This window comes from Orycteropus afer, unplaced genomic scaffold, assembly GCF_000298275.1.
Source record: "Orycteropus afer afer isolate SDZICR_OR568_19922 unplaced genomic scaffold, OryAfe1.0 scaffold00193, whole genome shotgun sequence".
In the NCBI taxonomy this organism is placed as follows: Eukaryota; Metazoa; Chordata; class Mammalia; order Tubulidentata; family Orycteropodidae; genus Orycteropus; species Orycteropus afer.
In genome coordinates, this window is record NW_006921780.1 from 2,115,162 (window position 1) to 2,131,196 (window position 16,035).

Consider the following 16,035-nt stretch of genomic DNA (forward strand, 5'->3'; position numbering starts at 1 on the left):
ATCCACTGGTAGCCCTAGTGCACTACAGAAATTATAATCTACAGGACACTTTTTCAGATGTTGGTTTCATTTTGGTAGAATGATGCATTGCATTTCATAAAAATATAATATATTCAAGTAAGCATTGCCTATCTTCTATATTATGTCTGATATTTAGTTACATCACAAGGCAGAAAGAGTTGGTCTAGTAAATAAGGAATTTGATGGGCATCAAAATGTATACTACCAACTATAACCCTTTGTGTAAATTTTCATTGCTAATTCTTCATATGATAATTATTTTATTTTATGAGTAGCTTAGAATACTCAAATAATTCTATGAGTCTTTGCCTTGACAATGACTCATAGAATTTAAGATGTAGAGTTCTTAAAGATGTTTCCTACAGAAAGAAAAAAAAAAGAAAGAAAGAAAATATGATGGCTTGAGTCAGGCTCATCTTAGCCCATAAGTGACATCTTAGCTTTTTAATACTTTAAAGAGATCTTTTGCTGCAGATTTGCCTAGTCCAATACACCATTTGATTTCTTGACTGTTACTTTCATGGGCATGGATAGTGGGTCCAAGTAAAATGAAATCTTGGACAACTTCAATATTTTCTCTATTTATCATGATGACCACTTGTAAGAATTTTCTAATTCTTTAGTTTTGTTGTAATCCACACTGAAGACTGTAGTCTTTGAAGTGCTTGAAGTCATCTTCACTTTCAGAAATCAAGGTTGTGTCATCGGCATACCACATGTTGTTAATGAATCTTCCTCCAATCCTGATGCCATGTTCTTCTTCATAGTGTCCAGCTTCTCAGATCATTTACTCACCACACATGTTGGAAAAGTAATGTGAAAAGACGTACACCTTTCCTGATTTAAAATCATGCAGTATACCCATGTTCTGTTCAAATGATTGCCTCTTAGTCTATGTACATGTTCCACACGAACATAATTATGTGCTCTGAAATTCCCATTTTGCACAATGTTATCCAGAATTTATTAAAATCCACATAATCCCGTGCCTTCACATAATCAATAAAACGCAGGTGAACATCTTTCTGGTATTCTCTGCTTTCAGCCAGGATCCATCTGACATCAACAAAAATATCTGTCATTTCACATCCTTTTCTGAATCCAGCTTTTATTTCTGACAGTTCCCTGCTGATGTACTGCTGCAACTCTTTTTGCAGTATATACTCCCTAAGTGTAACAAAACAGTGTGTGTGAATGTTTTACTGGATTTGAAGGCTTAAGACCCTAGTCTGATGGGATAACTCAGTCCCTTGACATAACATAGTCCATAAACTTTTTATTTTACATTCTACTTTGGTGGGTATCATTTGAGGTCTAAAAATCTTGCAAGTGACCATGTAAGATACTTTTCATCTTTGTTCATCTGAATTGAAAGAGAAAGAAGAAAACCAAATACTCAAAGAATAAACTATTCTATAGGACTAAGAGTCTGCACAAACCATGGCTTCATCTATCCCAAGACCAGAAGAACTAGATGGTGCCCAGCTACCACTATCAGTCAGATTGTTCTGACTAGGTTCTGAATAGATGGTCCTGGAAAGAATGGGAGAAAAATGTGAAACTCAAATTTTTAAAAAATGACAGACCTACTCCACTGGCAGAGACTAGAGGAACACTAAGACTATTGTGCTGAGATACCCTTTAAAGTTTATACCAAAACCATGCCAAGAGGTCAACATTCAGCTAAATAGCAAACTTGCTCATAAAATAAACATTATCACCCATGAGTACTGTACGTCTTTTAAAAATAATTTATGTGAGATCAAATGGTCAACATTTATGCTAAAGCAAAGATGAGAAGATAAGGTGAGACAGGGAGGCTAGATTAGTGGAAACAGAGCAACTAGAATGGAAATAATGAAAATGTTAACACATTGTGAAAAATGTAATCAATGTATGTAATGAGCATCACTGAATAATATGCATAATCCCTTGCCCTTTGAGTCACTTCTGACTCATAGAAACCCTATAGGACAGAATAGAATTGCCCCACAGTGTTTCCTAGGTTGTAAATCTTTACAAAAGCAGATTGTCACATCTTTCTCCCATAGAATGACATTAGCATCCAAACAGTTGACCTCTTACTTAGCAGCCAAGCACTTAACCACTGTGCCACCAGGGAGGTTCTGAACAATATGGATTACAAAAAAATACACTGTCATAGAATCTATTCTGACTTTTGTGGTCCTTTAGGATAGAGTAGAACTGTCCCATAGGGTTTCCACAGCTGTAAATCTTTACCAAAGCAGATACCTCATCTTTTTTCTCATGGAGCAGCCTGTGGGAACAATATGTATAGAAACTGTTAAATGGGAACATAATTTGTTGTGTAAATGTTCACAAAAATACAACAAAATATTATAATAACTTTTTTTTTTAAAAAAGATATGTTACTAAAGTCCATGTACAAGCATGCTCTTAGCAGTAGTATTCATTGCTGCTCAAGCCTAGAAATAATTACAATATTTATCAATAGTAAAATGAACAAATAAATTGGAATTGATTCATATATTTTAATGTTACAGAGCAATGAAAATTTATTGTTACACTTAACATCATGGATATATCTCACACATCTAATCTGAATGAAAGAAATAAGAACAAACACGCTACAAACTCTATAATTTCATTAATAAATTTCAAAAACTTGTATAATCAATATATGGGGATGGAAATCAGAACAATGGCTTTTCAGACAAGGAAGTGGGTAAAGTTCAACTTCTAGATGTGACTGTAAATACACGGATATGTTGCTTTACAAATTGAGTACTTTGTGTACAAAGTTGAAAAGGCAAGAGAAAAAGAAAACTAGACAATGTAGGGTATGTGAATATAAACCATCTGGTATTTTAACATGTTGTGGTTGTTCTCAGATGTTGTCGAGCTAATTTTCAGCTCAGAGGGAGCCCATGTAACAGAGTAGGACTGCTCCACAGGGTCTTCTTGTCTGTGATATTTCCAGAAGAAGATCACCATGACTTTCTCCCTAGGAGAAGCTGGGTGTGTGGAACAGACTAGTGTTTTGGGTTAGGAGACAAAAATTTAACCATTATGCCACCAGGGCTCCTTTTTCTAATATATAGAATACTGTTGTTTTTTAATTGTTTCATGATCCCTAAATGGATTAAAATTCCATGAGCACAAAAACTGTATCTCATTGTTCTGGGAATTACCAAGGGGGTCTAAGATCTCCTCTTAAGTAGGTACAAGAAGACCAAAAAACTTACCCAGAGGTGTGCTCAGAGGCATAAGAAAAGTATTTTAAGGAAAGTAAGAGTAAAATAAAAACAAAGAGTTTACAATATAAGAGCAGGGAGGGAGTTTACAAATGTCTGTGGATGGTGAGTGCCCTAACTGTGGCAGGCTGGTCTGAGTCCAAGTAATGTTGACCCCCTCCTGTGTTCCAGGCATATTTAAGCTTGGGTTTGAGGAGCTGGGGATGGGAGCTGCACAGATGTTCCTGGACAGGATGGCACCCTGCCCAGGTTGCCAAGTGCCCTGGGCAGTGCCTTGTGACCACCACCTGTACTACACTCTGATAAGATGTTGCCATCAGCAGTTTAATGAATTGTAACTATTCCAAAGAAGGGCCCCACTGTCCTTGAAGAGAGGAAAGAGGATGAGTTAGTAAATTCCTCTCTTGATCAAACAAGATGGAGTCCAGAAGCCATTTGGGAAGATTTAGAGTGCTCTGGTGGTATGGTGCCTAAGGCATTTGACTGCTAACTAGAAGGTTGGTGGTTCAAACCCACCAGCCACTCCTTGGAAAGAAGATTGGGCAATCTACGTCCATAGAGATACCACCTTGAAACCCAAGGAGGGGTAGCTATGAATAGGGTCCAACTCTACGGCAGTGAGTGTGGTTTTTGGAGTTGGCCCATGCACTCATTCAACTTTACATCCCCTGAATGATAAGATAGCATAAGTTGCTGAGTTGTAGTAGTCATTGAGACCATATATAGTTAATAACATTTTTGAATATTCTGTTTATAGCAAAGTTTTCTACAAAAAAATACAGTGACTAAATCTCTACAATGATTTTCATTTTCTCTTTTGAAATCTGCTTCCATGTATGAATTAATTCTTATTATGAGAAATTAACTTATACCCATATCTACTTGATTAGACATTTCTTCCTGTTATAGTTCACATCCTGTTTTCTACCTGAAAAGCACAGTAGAGGTTTGACTGTGGGCCATCCTGGCTACAGCTCAGAGACAACATAAAATGAGGTACTTACTTCTTTCTCTCTCCTCCTTTCCAAACACTCCCATTTCTGGTTTGGGTTTATCACCCGGACTGTGGAAGAGGAAGGGTGTGTAGAGAATGTGGAACGAGAACAATGGAGCAAATAAGACATATTTAACTCTTGACCTTTCTCTTCCTCTCTGAGTGGGGCAAAATGAATCAATATAATGTTAAAATACCATTACCAGAACAAATGGGACTGAGTTCTAGGCAACAGTTTTTACAAATATGCAGCATTCAAATTCAAATAGATTAAATTCTAATCTTCTTGCTCCCTACTTCATAAGCATCATTTCTTGTTCTCAATGGTTCTTGTGTTCTCCTTACTATTATCTCTTCATCCACCACATACTTGCTGAGCTCTTACTCCAAAAAAAAAAAAAAAAACCTACTGCTGTGGAGTCAGATCCGACTCATAGCGACCCCTCCTTGGGTTTCCAAGGTGGTATCTTTATGCAAATAGATTGCCCAGTCTTCCTTCTGAGGAGTGACTGGTAGGTTTGAACCACCAGGCTTCTGGTTAGCAGTCAAATGCCTTAGGCACTATGCCACCAGAACTCCCCAAACCAAACTCACAGCCATCATTTCAGTTCCAACTCATAGCGACTACTCTTTGGGTTTCTGAGATGGGATCTCAATAGTAGATTGCCCAATCTTCCTTCTGAGCCAATATCTATTAATATAGGGATTGGAAGTGATGTTTAAATCACAGTCATTCCTAGAATAGCCACAAGGGAAGTGAAAATTAAAAATTTTGGAGATTAGAGAAAGAATGATGGTATTTTTGTTTAAATAGAGACTTTGTTTCTATCATTAGGATAATGCTTCATATGCCTTTTCACTCACTTAACATGCAGCAGGTATTTATTGGTGCTTCCTACATGAAAAAAAAGTATGTACATATAGATAGACAGATAGATAGATACATAGATACATAGTATTAGATTCCTGGTGATTGAATGAAGGTATTGGGAAAAAATGAATTTAGCAACTAAAATGGTGCAATGTCTATCTTCAGCTTCTTCTGACCTGTTTCACTATAAGAAACATTGCTCAATCTATCCTCTCAGCCTGACAAGGGTCTACCTTCTCAATTATAAGTATAAAAATATTTTTTAGGCTAAACATGCATGATTTATAATGTACTTATCATCATGCATTATCAGAATAAATATTTTCATTTGTTACTTTGGTAACATGAAAAATTGAGAAATCAACTTAAAATTCTTCAAATTTTCTAAAATTACTGAGTCATAGAGCCTTAGAGCCTTCTTCTCCAAGTTCTTTTTCCTGGGTCCAATTTTAAGCAATTTGACATTCTGTGACTTGACTCTATTTTCCACAAACAGCTCATCTTTTAATTAAACCCAGTGCAATGTCTCCATGGCAATAACTCTGGCACCAGGAGACCCACAGAAGAATCACTTGCTGGCAACAATTATAATGAAAATATCAACCACTTTATATCAATATTAGCTGACTTTGTGTCTTTGGTCAGTGGCACAAAGTGGTAGTAGGAGACTGGATATATTTGACTTTGGTCGGGATCTAAATCCCCAAACCATCATATCATTTCTACTCCTGAGTTCATTCAGATCAGTGCCTTCTGCCCCTTTTGCCCTACCCCTTTCATCATTTCAAATTGATTTCTGTCTTCTGTAACCTCTGCATCTCGGGCTCTTCTAAGGGACATAGGCAAATGAGAGTCTATGAATCACAGACATCCATCCCAGACAGAGCATCTACTTCATTTAGAAACTGGACAATGGACAGGAAATGCGGATAAACAGCTGTCTCCCCAGTGAGAACTATATTTTCACATCCCAGGTAAAATACAGAGAAAGATGATTGGGACCCATGGTGATAGAATATGAGTAGTAGAAAAGAGAAAAGCACAACCATATTTTTATGACAAAATCTGAAATAATGTCCATTTTGAAGGAAGAGCTGTACAACTTGGTATCCAGACAAAGTTACAATATCTAATACAGGGTGGAAAACTTAATCAGCATTCTGCAGATAATTATAGTTCACCAATAATAATAATAATAATAAAGGAGCAATGTCCTCTGGGAACTCAGAAACAGGCAGAAACACTAGCACAAGTACAGAAAACAGGTAGAGTCAGGAAACTAGCACATTAAACAAGTGTTATACACAAAGAAAGTGAAAGTGTCTGCATAATGGACATCTTCAGAATAAACGTCTGTTTGAAAGACAAAGATCTCTGTTCTGTTGTTAACACATCCACTCAGTTGCTTTCTGTCTTGGAATCATCATAACACTTTACGAAGCTCAGTTTTTCCATCTTTCAAACGAGACTACTAGGCTAGATCTTAAAGAACCCTCAAAGCTGTAATGTGTATGACTCAGGCTTTCTGGAGAACACCCTTACTAAGAGACAACATGCCTTTCCCATTCCCGAGAAAGCATATATAATTTATTCCAGTTTTCAGGAGTTCAAATTAGTTGAGGTTGATACCCACATATATAGATAAAAAATATTTGTATCTAATATACTCTTCCTGAAACCAATTAAAATTCAAAAAGCATCATACCAAAAAACCAAACTCATGGCCTTGAGTCTGATCCAACTCATAGTGACCCTTCCTTGGGTTTCTGAGGCAGTATCACTATGGAAGTAGATTGCCCAATCTTCCTTCTGTGGAGTGGCTGGTGGATTTGAACCACCAGCCTTCTGGTTAGCAGTCAAATGCCTTAGGTAATACTTTCCCTGTCCCTTTCCAGTTCTAACCTTTAATTACAGAACTAATAGTTGCATAACACTTCACCCATTGCAAAAACACTGTCTCATCTAAACTGAAGTTACCTTGAGAGTTAGTTTAGCTGATAACAGAATAAGTCCAATTATAAAGATGAGGAAATTAATTCAGATGGTTATGTGTCAAAGTCTGAGAGCTAATAAATTGTCTAGTTGGGACTTGAAACCATAACAAAATTTTGATAGAAGTCTTTTTCACTAACTACATTCACAGTGAAGGAGGGTGGCAGAGTTCTGCTTTCTTTTTTTCATCAGGAGATATTAAAATTGATATTGATAAACTGAGAAAATACTTCTCTAAGAACATAATTGAGTTTTTTAGTTTGTGGCCTCAACATGAAGCTTATAGGAAGGAAATAGAAGAAAGGAAGATGGAGAAAATGAATTATTTTTTCTCTCTCTCTTGATTCATAAGTCTGTGTAAATTTAGGTTTACCATGGTGAATAAGGATGCCTTCATGTTTACATAGAGCAAAACAACAGGGTACTTGTCCTTATCCTGATATCAACATTATGTTGTTGTTGTTATGTGCCATCAAGTCAGACCCAACTCATAGTGACCCCTCTTTGGGTTTTCAAGTCAGTATCACTATGGAAGTAGACTGCTCCATCTTCCTCCCGAGGAGTGGCTGATGGGTTCGAACCACCAACCTTCTGGTTAGCAGTCAAGTGCCTTAGGCACTACACTACCAGAGCTCCCAATCAACATTATAGGAAAGATTAATCAGCTCAATCAAAATGCTGACATAAGTGATGCCATGCAGACTCAGCCTGTATTTTTACCAAGTGCTTAAATGTGATGTTCAAAAGTTATTTGTCTTCAAAGCCTTTCCTGAAATTATTTTTCCTTCCTCAAAATTTTCAGTACATTTTGTTTGTTCTTATGATGTTTATGATAGCCTGTCATAATATGGCAAGTTCTTTAATTGGTCCTCTCTGCATTGAGAAAGGATCAAAGATTTTATTCAAACTTGTATCTGTAGAGCCTGTTGTTATTGTTGTTATGCTCATTCCATCTGTAGAGCCTAGAACAAGACAAATAATGAAAATTATTAAGGAGCTTAAAGATGATTTATTCCAGTTTTCAAAAGCTCAAAGTAGTTGAGGTTGATAAAACATATTTGATATAATGTGCATCATCAATAATTACAAATAATCTATAATGAGAAACATCTGAGTTTACATTTGTGTGTGACTAAGATTCCTTGGGAGCTCTGGTAGCATAGTTCCTAAGGCACTTGACTGCTAACCAGAAAGCTGGTGGTTCAAACTCACCAGCCACTCACTCCTCGAAGGAAGGTTGGGCAATCTACTTCCGTAGTGATACTGCCTGGGAAACCAAGGAGGACCAAGGAGGGGTGCTATGAGTTGGGTCCAACTCAAAGGCACATAACAACACAACAACAAGATTCCTTACAATTTGATCATCTAACTTTATCCCCTACCCTGAAAAAACAGAAAATTTAGGAAACATTCTTTACTTTCTACCAAGTTAAATAACCTCCATATGTAACCGACTAAAGAGCAGGATTCCATGAAAAATGAAGTTACTTTCAGTGAGGCTTGGGAAGCTTGAAGAGAATAATGATTTCTCTTAAATTTTCCCTCCATGGGAAAGCACAAACAAGGCAGTTTAAACAACTTGCATGAGTTGAATGTTCATTGTAATGCCAGTGAAACTATTTCTGATCCCAATCCCCATAGAGCAACAAAATAGTAAGGAAAGTATTTATTGAGTAATAATAATAATAAATATCAAATAAAACCCACTGCCATCCAGTCCATTCCAGTTCATAGTGACACTATAGGACAACTCCCATAAGGTTTCCAAGGCCATAATATTTTCAGAAGCAAGCTGCCTCATCATTCTCCAATAGACCACCTGGTAGTTGAACCACAGGCCTCTCTGTTTGCAGCCCAGTACTTAACCACTGTGCCACCAAGGCTTCTTTATTATTGAGTACTCTCAATTTATTGAACTAGCCTCTTTCATACATATGCCTTCAATTAATTCTCACCATAGCCCTGAGAGACAGGAATTACTCTTCTCTCATAAAAGTCAGATAATGGGCTTTAGAGAATGTAAAATCTTACCACCAGAACATGCTAGAGCCAGGAGTCAAGCCATGTCTCTCTCAATTCAAAACTAATTTTATTCTTACATCACTCAACTTTACTTGTGCTCATGAGGGTAAAATTCCTGATAGTATGTGGATAAATCCATTAGTAGTTCTAAGAAGTGGAGAGTCCATGTTTGGAAGGCTAATAGTACATTAACAATAAATTTACCAACCCTCCAAGTCACAAAAAGGGGGAAAAAGAAAAAAAAAAAAAAACTTTGTGTTGACCACTGGGCAAAGAACTAGGGAAATAAGATGAGAAAAAGAAAGAGATTCGTCCATCTCATAGGGTTTGATGGAGCTTTAAGTGGAATTAGGGAAGTAGAAAATACCAGGCACCAGACAACACTAACTCAGAGGCAAGAAGGCACAAGTGTGGTTAGTTCAACTATTTATACAACTGGATTAAAGTAGCAGAAACTAAAATATGTCCAGTCTTATGATGTTTTTCTAAGTATGCAGTAGTGCAAACTTTCTATAACAGATATAATAGAATCCAGAAATAAGTGTAAAAACATCCACTTTTCCAAGGATGTACAAATGATGGATCTTCTCAGACTCTGATAATTCCAAGTGCATATCTATAATTTCAATTGCCATATCATTTTATAATAATATCTTTCTCTGAAAATGGCTCACCCTTCACTGTGAGAAGCTTGAGGGGCTTGAATTTAGTTTATTTATAAGTGCATCCTTAATACTTAGCCCCATGCTGGACACATGATTTTTAAAGTGATTAATACTTGTTGTTATTTCATTTTTGTTTTTAATATTATGATAAGTTTAATGGATATATTTCTACAAAGGGAAAAATGCAAAGGTATCCTTATAATTTTCCTCTCACTGACATTTCAATATTCTCTAAAGCAGCAAAAATACTAGAGATTGGGAATAATCCTACATCCATAGAATTCCAATGACAAGATGCTCTTTCCACTGCCATTTTCCTGTTGTAAATGAGATTTGTCTTTTAGGTTTAAAGAGATGAAATTTAGTTCTACCTGCTGCAGAAACCCTTCAGTATCCTTGGTACTAGGCAATTCCCCTGCCTATAATTAGACAAAACCAAGAATTCTCTTACTGTGGTGCCATTAATAAAATATATAGCAACACACTAAGCTGGCTTTTTAAATTTATATTAAAAATATTTCTTAAGAAGCTATAGTTACTTAATGTGGTTCTAGATGCTGAGGAGAATTCAACAGAGGATGTATACAATTCACATCTTTACCTCAAGTGTACAAAGTCTGATGGAGAAGAGAGATGTGAGGAAAACTCAACACAATATTTCAAAATGAAGAAAATGTTACATCAAATTGCAATCAATGTCATATGTGAGTTTTGAGGAAGAAACAAATAGTTGTATCAAGAGGTAACAAAGATGGTTCCAAAAGATTTTAATAACACTTCAAAATTACAGTGAAATATTTGTAAATAAAAATGGAAAATAAACAGTCATGAGCAAGGAATAGAGGAAAGAAAGGACATAAAATACTTGCACAATAGTAATGCATCCCAAAGAGGTCTATAGGTTATTCTAAAAAGAGTTTGGGTCACAAAATGAAACTCACTGAAGAGTGCTAAAGAATTTTAACTTTATGATGTACCCATGAGTAAAGTTTTATGAGGCGAGGCTCAATATGACCCTTTTCAGAAGACTAGACTGGCATCAGGGGAAAGACGAATTGAACACATGTAAAAATGGTGACAAAAATGGTAGGTATTCTGTGATTTCAGTAGGGGTCAGGAACAGTGATGAAAGGAAGAAGAGTCTTGAAGAAAGAGTATAGCTATCTCCACAGGAGATGAGTCTCCCAGGAGGGATAGAGAGATACCATCTTGGAACAGAGAAATGCAAAGTAAAAGGGAAGAAGTTTTTCCAGCCATCAGGGTTAGAATAAAAATTCAAAGACAAGAGCCAGCAAAATGAGGAGATAAGAAGGTTGAGCTGATGGTTCCTTCCAGGAATTTTGGCAAAAACCAAGAGGAAGAGTTTAGATGTAATGAGAATGATAATGAATAACTAATAAAGATTGTTGTTGTGTGCCATCAAATTGGGCCCGACTAATAGTGACCCCTCCTTGGGTTTCCAAGGTAGTATCACTACGGAAGTAGATTGCCTCATCTTCCTTTGGAGGAGTGGCTGGTGGGTTTGAACCGCCAGCCTTCTGGTTAGCAGTCAAGTGCCTTAGACACTACACTACCAGAGCTCCCTAATAAAGATTAGGTGAGTTATATATACATATGTTTTATTCACATAGTTTATTTGACAAATTCAGGAAAGATTTCTTTGGGAGAGTGTGAAGACAATAAAGCCAAATGAAGAACAAAAGGAGTTACAAGGTTCTCTTAAGAGTGAGAGCTAAGAATCTGAGTAGCAGCTTCATCATGAAAGTGGAGATGAAGGGATGGTTGAACCTGAGAAATATTAAGACCTTCTTTTTGGCTACGATGTCAGACTTACTTTGGATAGTCAAAGTTAGATGACCATTTTGCCAAACTTTAGGTAATGCTCCATATTTTAGAGAAACAAGGAGGAGAAATGATGATGAATTCAGAACTCAAAATCTGAAAGCACATAGCAATTGATTTCTTGTGGTTCTACTGATTTTCATGGATTTCTCTTAACAATTTATCCTCCTTTCTCTCAGATTGTACCTTAATAATGCACTCTCCATGGAGTTGGTCAATGAAACAGTGGTGAGAAAGTTTATCTTCCTAGGCTTCTCATCTCTGGGCAGGCTGCAGTGGCTACTTTTCATTATTTTCCTGCTCTTCTATCTTTTCACTCTGGCTATCAATGTCATCATCATTTCCACTATTGTGTTAGACAAGGCCCTTCACATCCCTATGTACTTCTTCCTTGCTGTTCTGTCCTGCTCTGAGACCTGCTACACTTTCGTCATTGTACCCAAGATGCTGGTTGACCCGCTGGCCCAGAAAAAGACCATCTCCTTCCTGGGATGTGCCAAAGTTTACTTTCCTTTTTCTTTTGGCTGTTCTCACTCCTTCCTGCTGGCAGTCATGGGTTATGATCACTATGTGGCCATCTGTAACCTACTGCACTATACAGCGATCATGGGATATGGGGTGTGTGTGTGGGACTAGTGGTTGCTGCCTGTGCCTGTGGGTTCACTATTGCTAAAATTATCACCTCCCTGGTATTTCACTTACATTTTCACTCCTCCAACCAGCTGCATCACTTCTTCTGTTATATCTCCCCTGTGCTCAAGGTAGCATCCTACCATATCCAATTTAGTCAGATTGTCATCTTCATGCTCTGGACTTTGGTACTGGTTATTCCCCTGTCATTGATCTTAATATCCTATATTCACATCATCACTGTCATACTCCCGTTTCCCTCTACAACGGGCAGGTAGAAAGCCTTCTCCACCTGTGCTTCTCACCTCATTCTTGTCACTGTGCACTATGACTGTGCCTGCCTCCTTTGTCTACTTAAGACCAAAATCTAACATCTCCTTAAGTCAGGATGCTCTAATATCAGTGTCCTATAATATCCTAACTCCATTATTCAAACAAATGATTTACAGCTTGAGAAATAAAGAGCTCAAATCAGTGCTTTGTAGGGTTGTAGGAAGAATAATTTCCATGCCACAGCGTTAATCTTGATCAAATTCCCAGAGCAGAAATGATCAGGCAACTGAGAACAGTGTACAAGGACATAGATCAGTTAGCTATCCTTCCTCACTGTTTGTTAACATGATCATATCAGTTACAGCCAATTGAAGATATATTCAATTAAAGGAAAAAAGAGTATGGCTATTGTAGGAAATCATTCAGATGTTCAAAGTTCTAGGTTCTGGCATGTACCATCATCATCCAATCTCACCCACACTACAAACCAACTCTGCAAAATAGTGCACAAGCTTGATGCTCAGGTCTAGGGACCCAGGAAGTTCTTGTCTCTAGACTACTCTTTTTCTGGTTCTTTTCCCTGAATTTCAGACTTCTAATAATCAAGTCATAAATTTTTAATAAAATAATGTTTTTAAAGTGTCTATCAACATGTTTGATGCATAAGATATACATAAGTAATGGTCATGTATGAAAATATAAACATTATTTATTAATGTGTATCTAATGTATGCCTTATACCATTGGGCAAATCTGTTGCAAAGGACCTCTTTCAAGTGCTGAAGACTAAGGTTTGTTTGATATAAGCCATTGTATTTTCAATCACGTCATATGCATGTGAGAGCAGGACTATGAAAAAGGAAGACTGGAGAAGAGTTAATGCTTTTGAGCAGCTGTGGTGTTGACAAAGAATGCTGAAAGTACCATGGACTGCTAAAAGAACTAACTAATCTGTCCTGGTAGAAGTGTAGCTGGAATGTTCCTTGGAAGCAAGAATGGCCAGACTTTGTCTCACTTACTTTGGTCATGTTGTCAAGAAGGGAACATTCCCTGGAGTAGGATATCATGCTTGGCGAAGTGTAGGGATAACAAAAAAGGGGAAGGCCCTCAATGAGATGGATTGATGCAGTGGCTGCAATGATGGACTCAGGTATTGCAAGGATCATGGGGCTGGTACAGGACTGGGCAGTGTTTTGTTCTGCTGTACATGAGGTCACCGTGAGTTGGAGATGACTAGACAGCACCTAACAACAACAAATCTAATATACTAATGGGAGCTGATTTATCTTTCTTTCTTTCTTTCTTTTTTTAACGCACTAGCATCTATCCAAAATGGGTCAACATCCCTTGAGGATCTTTACTGGGACATGAGTTAAAGACACAACATAAACCCACACAGAGTGACCAATCAGAACAGGATAAGCTTAAACTCATTTCATTAAACATGCACCGAATGGAAAACTCTGTGTAAAGAGATAACAAGCTCTGTTCTCCTTGCAATTCAGGGTCCTTCACATGCATTTTAAGACAGAACTTAAGTTACACAGTTCAGTTTTCTCTCCTTTATGTAAGAGTGAGAGAAAATAAGGACCTTCATAAAGAGCTGTCTCCTCACATGAAACTTTGTTTCAAAATCCACTTGTCAATAAAAGTCTTCAGACAGAATCATTTTGTTCTGAATGCTTTCCCTTTCTTCCTTCAGGCTGTATAGGAAAGAGGACAAATATCTTCCATGGGTTAGAGCAAAAGAGAAGAAAGTGAGATATTTCTTTCATAGGCCTTGTTTTAGAGTGAGGTCTACAGTTGTCTGCCAAGGATGAGATCTGAACCAATGTAAGTCAACTGCATTTCTTCCATTTCTTAGAAACTTGAGACTTGTTGAAGGGAGAGCCTGAAGATCACAGTGACTAAAGAACATTGATTTCTGTGCACACTAATCTGTATTTTTCTTGTTTCTGTTGTACACTTCAGGTTTCTAGCATGTAAAGTTGTCTGATGAAAGGGGAAATAATTAATAATCCATTAAAGTGAATCAATTTAATGGGTTAATTGTTTACACCTTCATTGTATGCTGCTGTTTACAGATGCTGCTTTATTTGTTCTTTGGAGCAGCTCTGGGATTCATATTTTATAAATGAGAAAACTGATGCTCAGAGAACTAAAATGGCTTGTCTACTAGTCAGTAAGGAATTGATATCAAACTCACATCATCTTCCTTTACTAATGCTCTTTCAACTTTTCTCACATGATGCCTTGCATAGACTTTAACTTCTAATTAATAAAGAGTACAATACATCAGCATTCATCATTAATAATAGAAGATTAAACAATGTGGCATCTGTGAAAAAGATATACTCTTAAATGTAAGATAAAAACAGAAAAACCAAACTCACTGCCGCCGAATTGGATCCAACTCATAGCAACTCCTCCTTGGGTTTCCGAGATGGTATCTCTATGGAAGTAGATTGCTCAACCTTCCTTCTGAGGAGTGGCTGGTGGGTTTGAACAGTCAGCATCCTGGTTAACAATCAAATGCCTTAGGCACTACACCACCAGAGCTCCCCTAAAACATAAGGTAAATGACCTTCAAATCATACCATGTAGTTCAATCCCTTTCCTAGTATAATATGTGCATTGGGCAGGGAAAACAAAACAAGTTCTCACCTTTTACTTGTTTTTTCCAACACTTATGCATGCTGTTATATTGGGGTAAGGTACTGGAGCACTGATAATTGAACAGGATTACCGTGTGTTAAAGGTTATGTTTGTCCAAATGACTCTCCTTCTGTCATTTTTCCTTCCTCTTTGTTAATCCATGGGACAAGGATTAAGTTAAACTTAGTAGTGCCTTCATGGGTTAAGACTGAACATCTTGCTCTCCCTGTTCCTCTTTTCTGTCTGTCTGTCTCTGCCTCTCTCTTTCTCTCATACACACACACACACACACACACAGAGACACACACACACTCAAACACCCCTTTGGAAGTTCTGGATAATGATAAGGTCTTTAGGTTTGAGGTTAGCTTTAGCAAGATAGTGAAGGCTGTTACACACTTGACATATTACACATGTCTTCCAGCTGACCTTACAGAGGACTCTGTGCTTCAGTTTCAAACATAAATTCAGCCAATAATAATACATTGAGATTTTTATTTTCCATCTATCATTGTCTCTTACACATATATCTTCCAGCTTTTGTTGGCCTCCCCCAGTAGCAGCACAGACAGCTATTGCTCTAGTCATTAGCTTCCTTTTTAGCATATTGAGGGTTAGGTTTCCTAGGTAAAAGCTAAATGAAGGCAGGATCAGGGAATTCCTGTCACCATGGCCATAAGAAAAAAATAACACTAAAAGCTAATTGTAGTCTATCAAGCTGGCCTTGTTTATTAGGACAGATTTCTTAAGAGATCCTATGACACTGAGTAGACCTATTGTAAATAAGAAGACAGATTCTATCCACTTCTTAAAAAAAAAAAAAAAAAAAAAAAA

The 16,035-nt window shown here is 37.2% G+C and overlaps 1 protein-coding gene across 1 annotated transcript; it reads left to right on the forward strand.

Annotated features, from left to right (window-relative positions):
• The first annotated feature begins 11,847 nt into the window (after positions 1 to 11,847).
• On the forward strand, positions 11,848 to 12,551 carry LOC103202830 (olfactory receptor 10K2-like). The gene is given in 2 exon segments (XM_042781900.1): positions 11,848 to 12,258; positions 12,261 to 12,551. Coding segments are annotated over 2 exon segments (702 nt in total).
• The last annotated feature ends 3,484 nt before the right edge of the window (positions 12,552 to 16,035 follow it).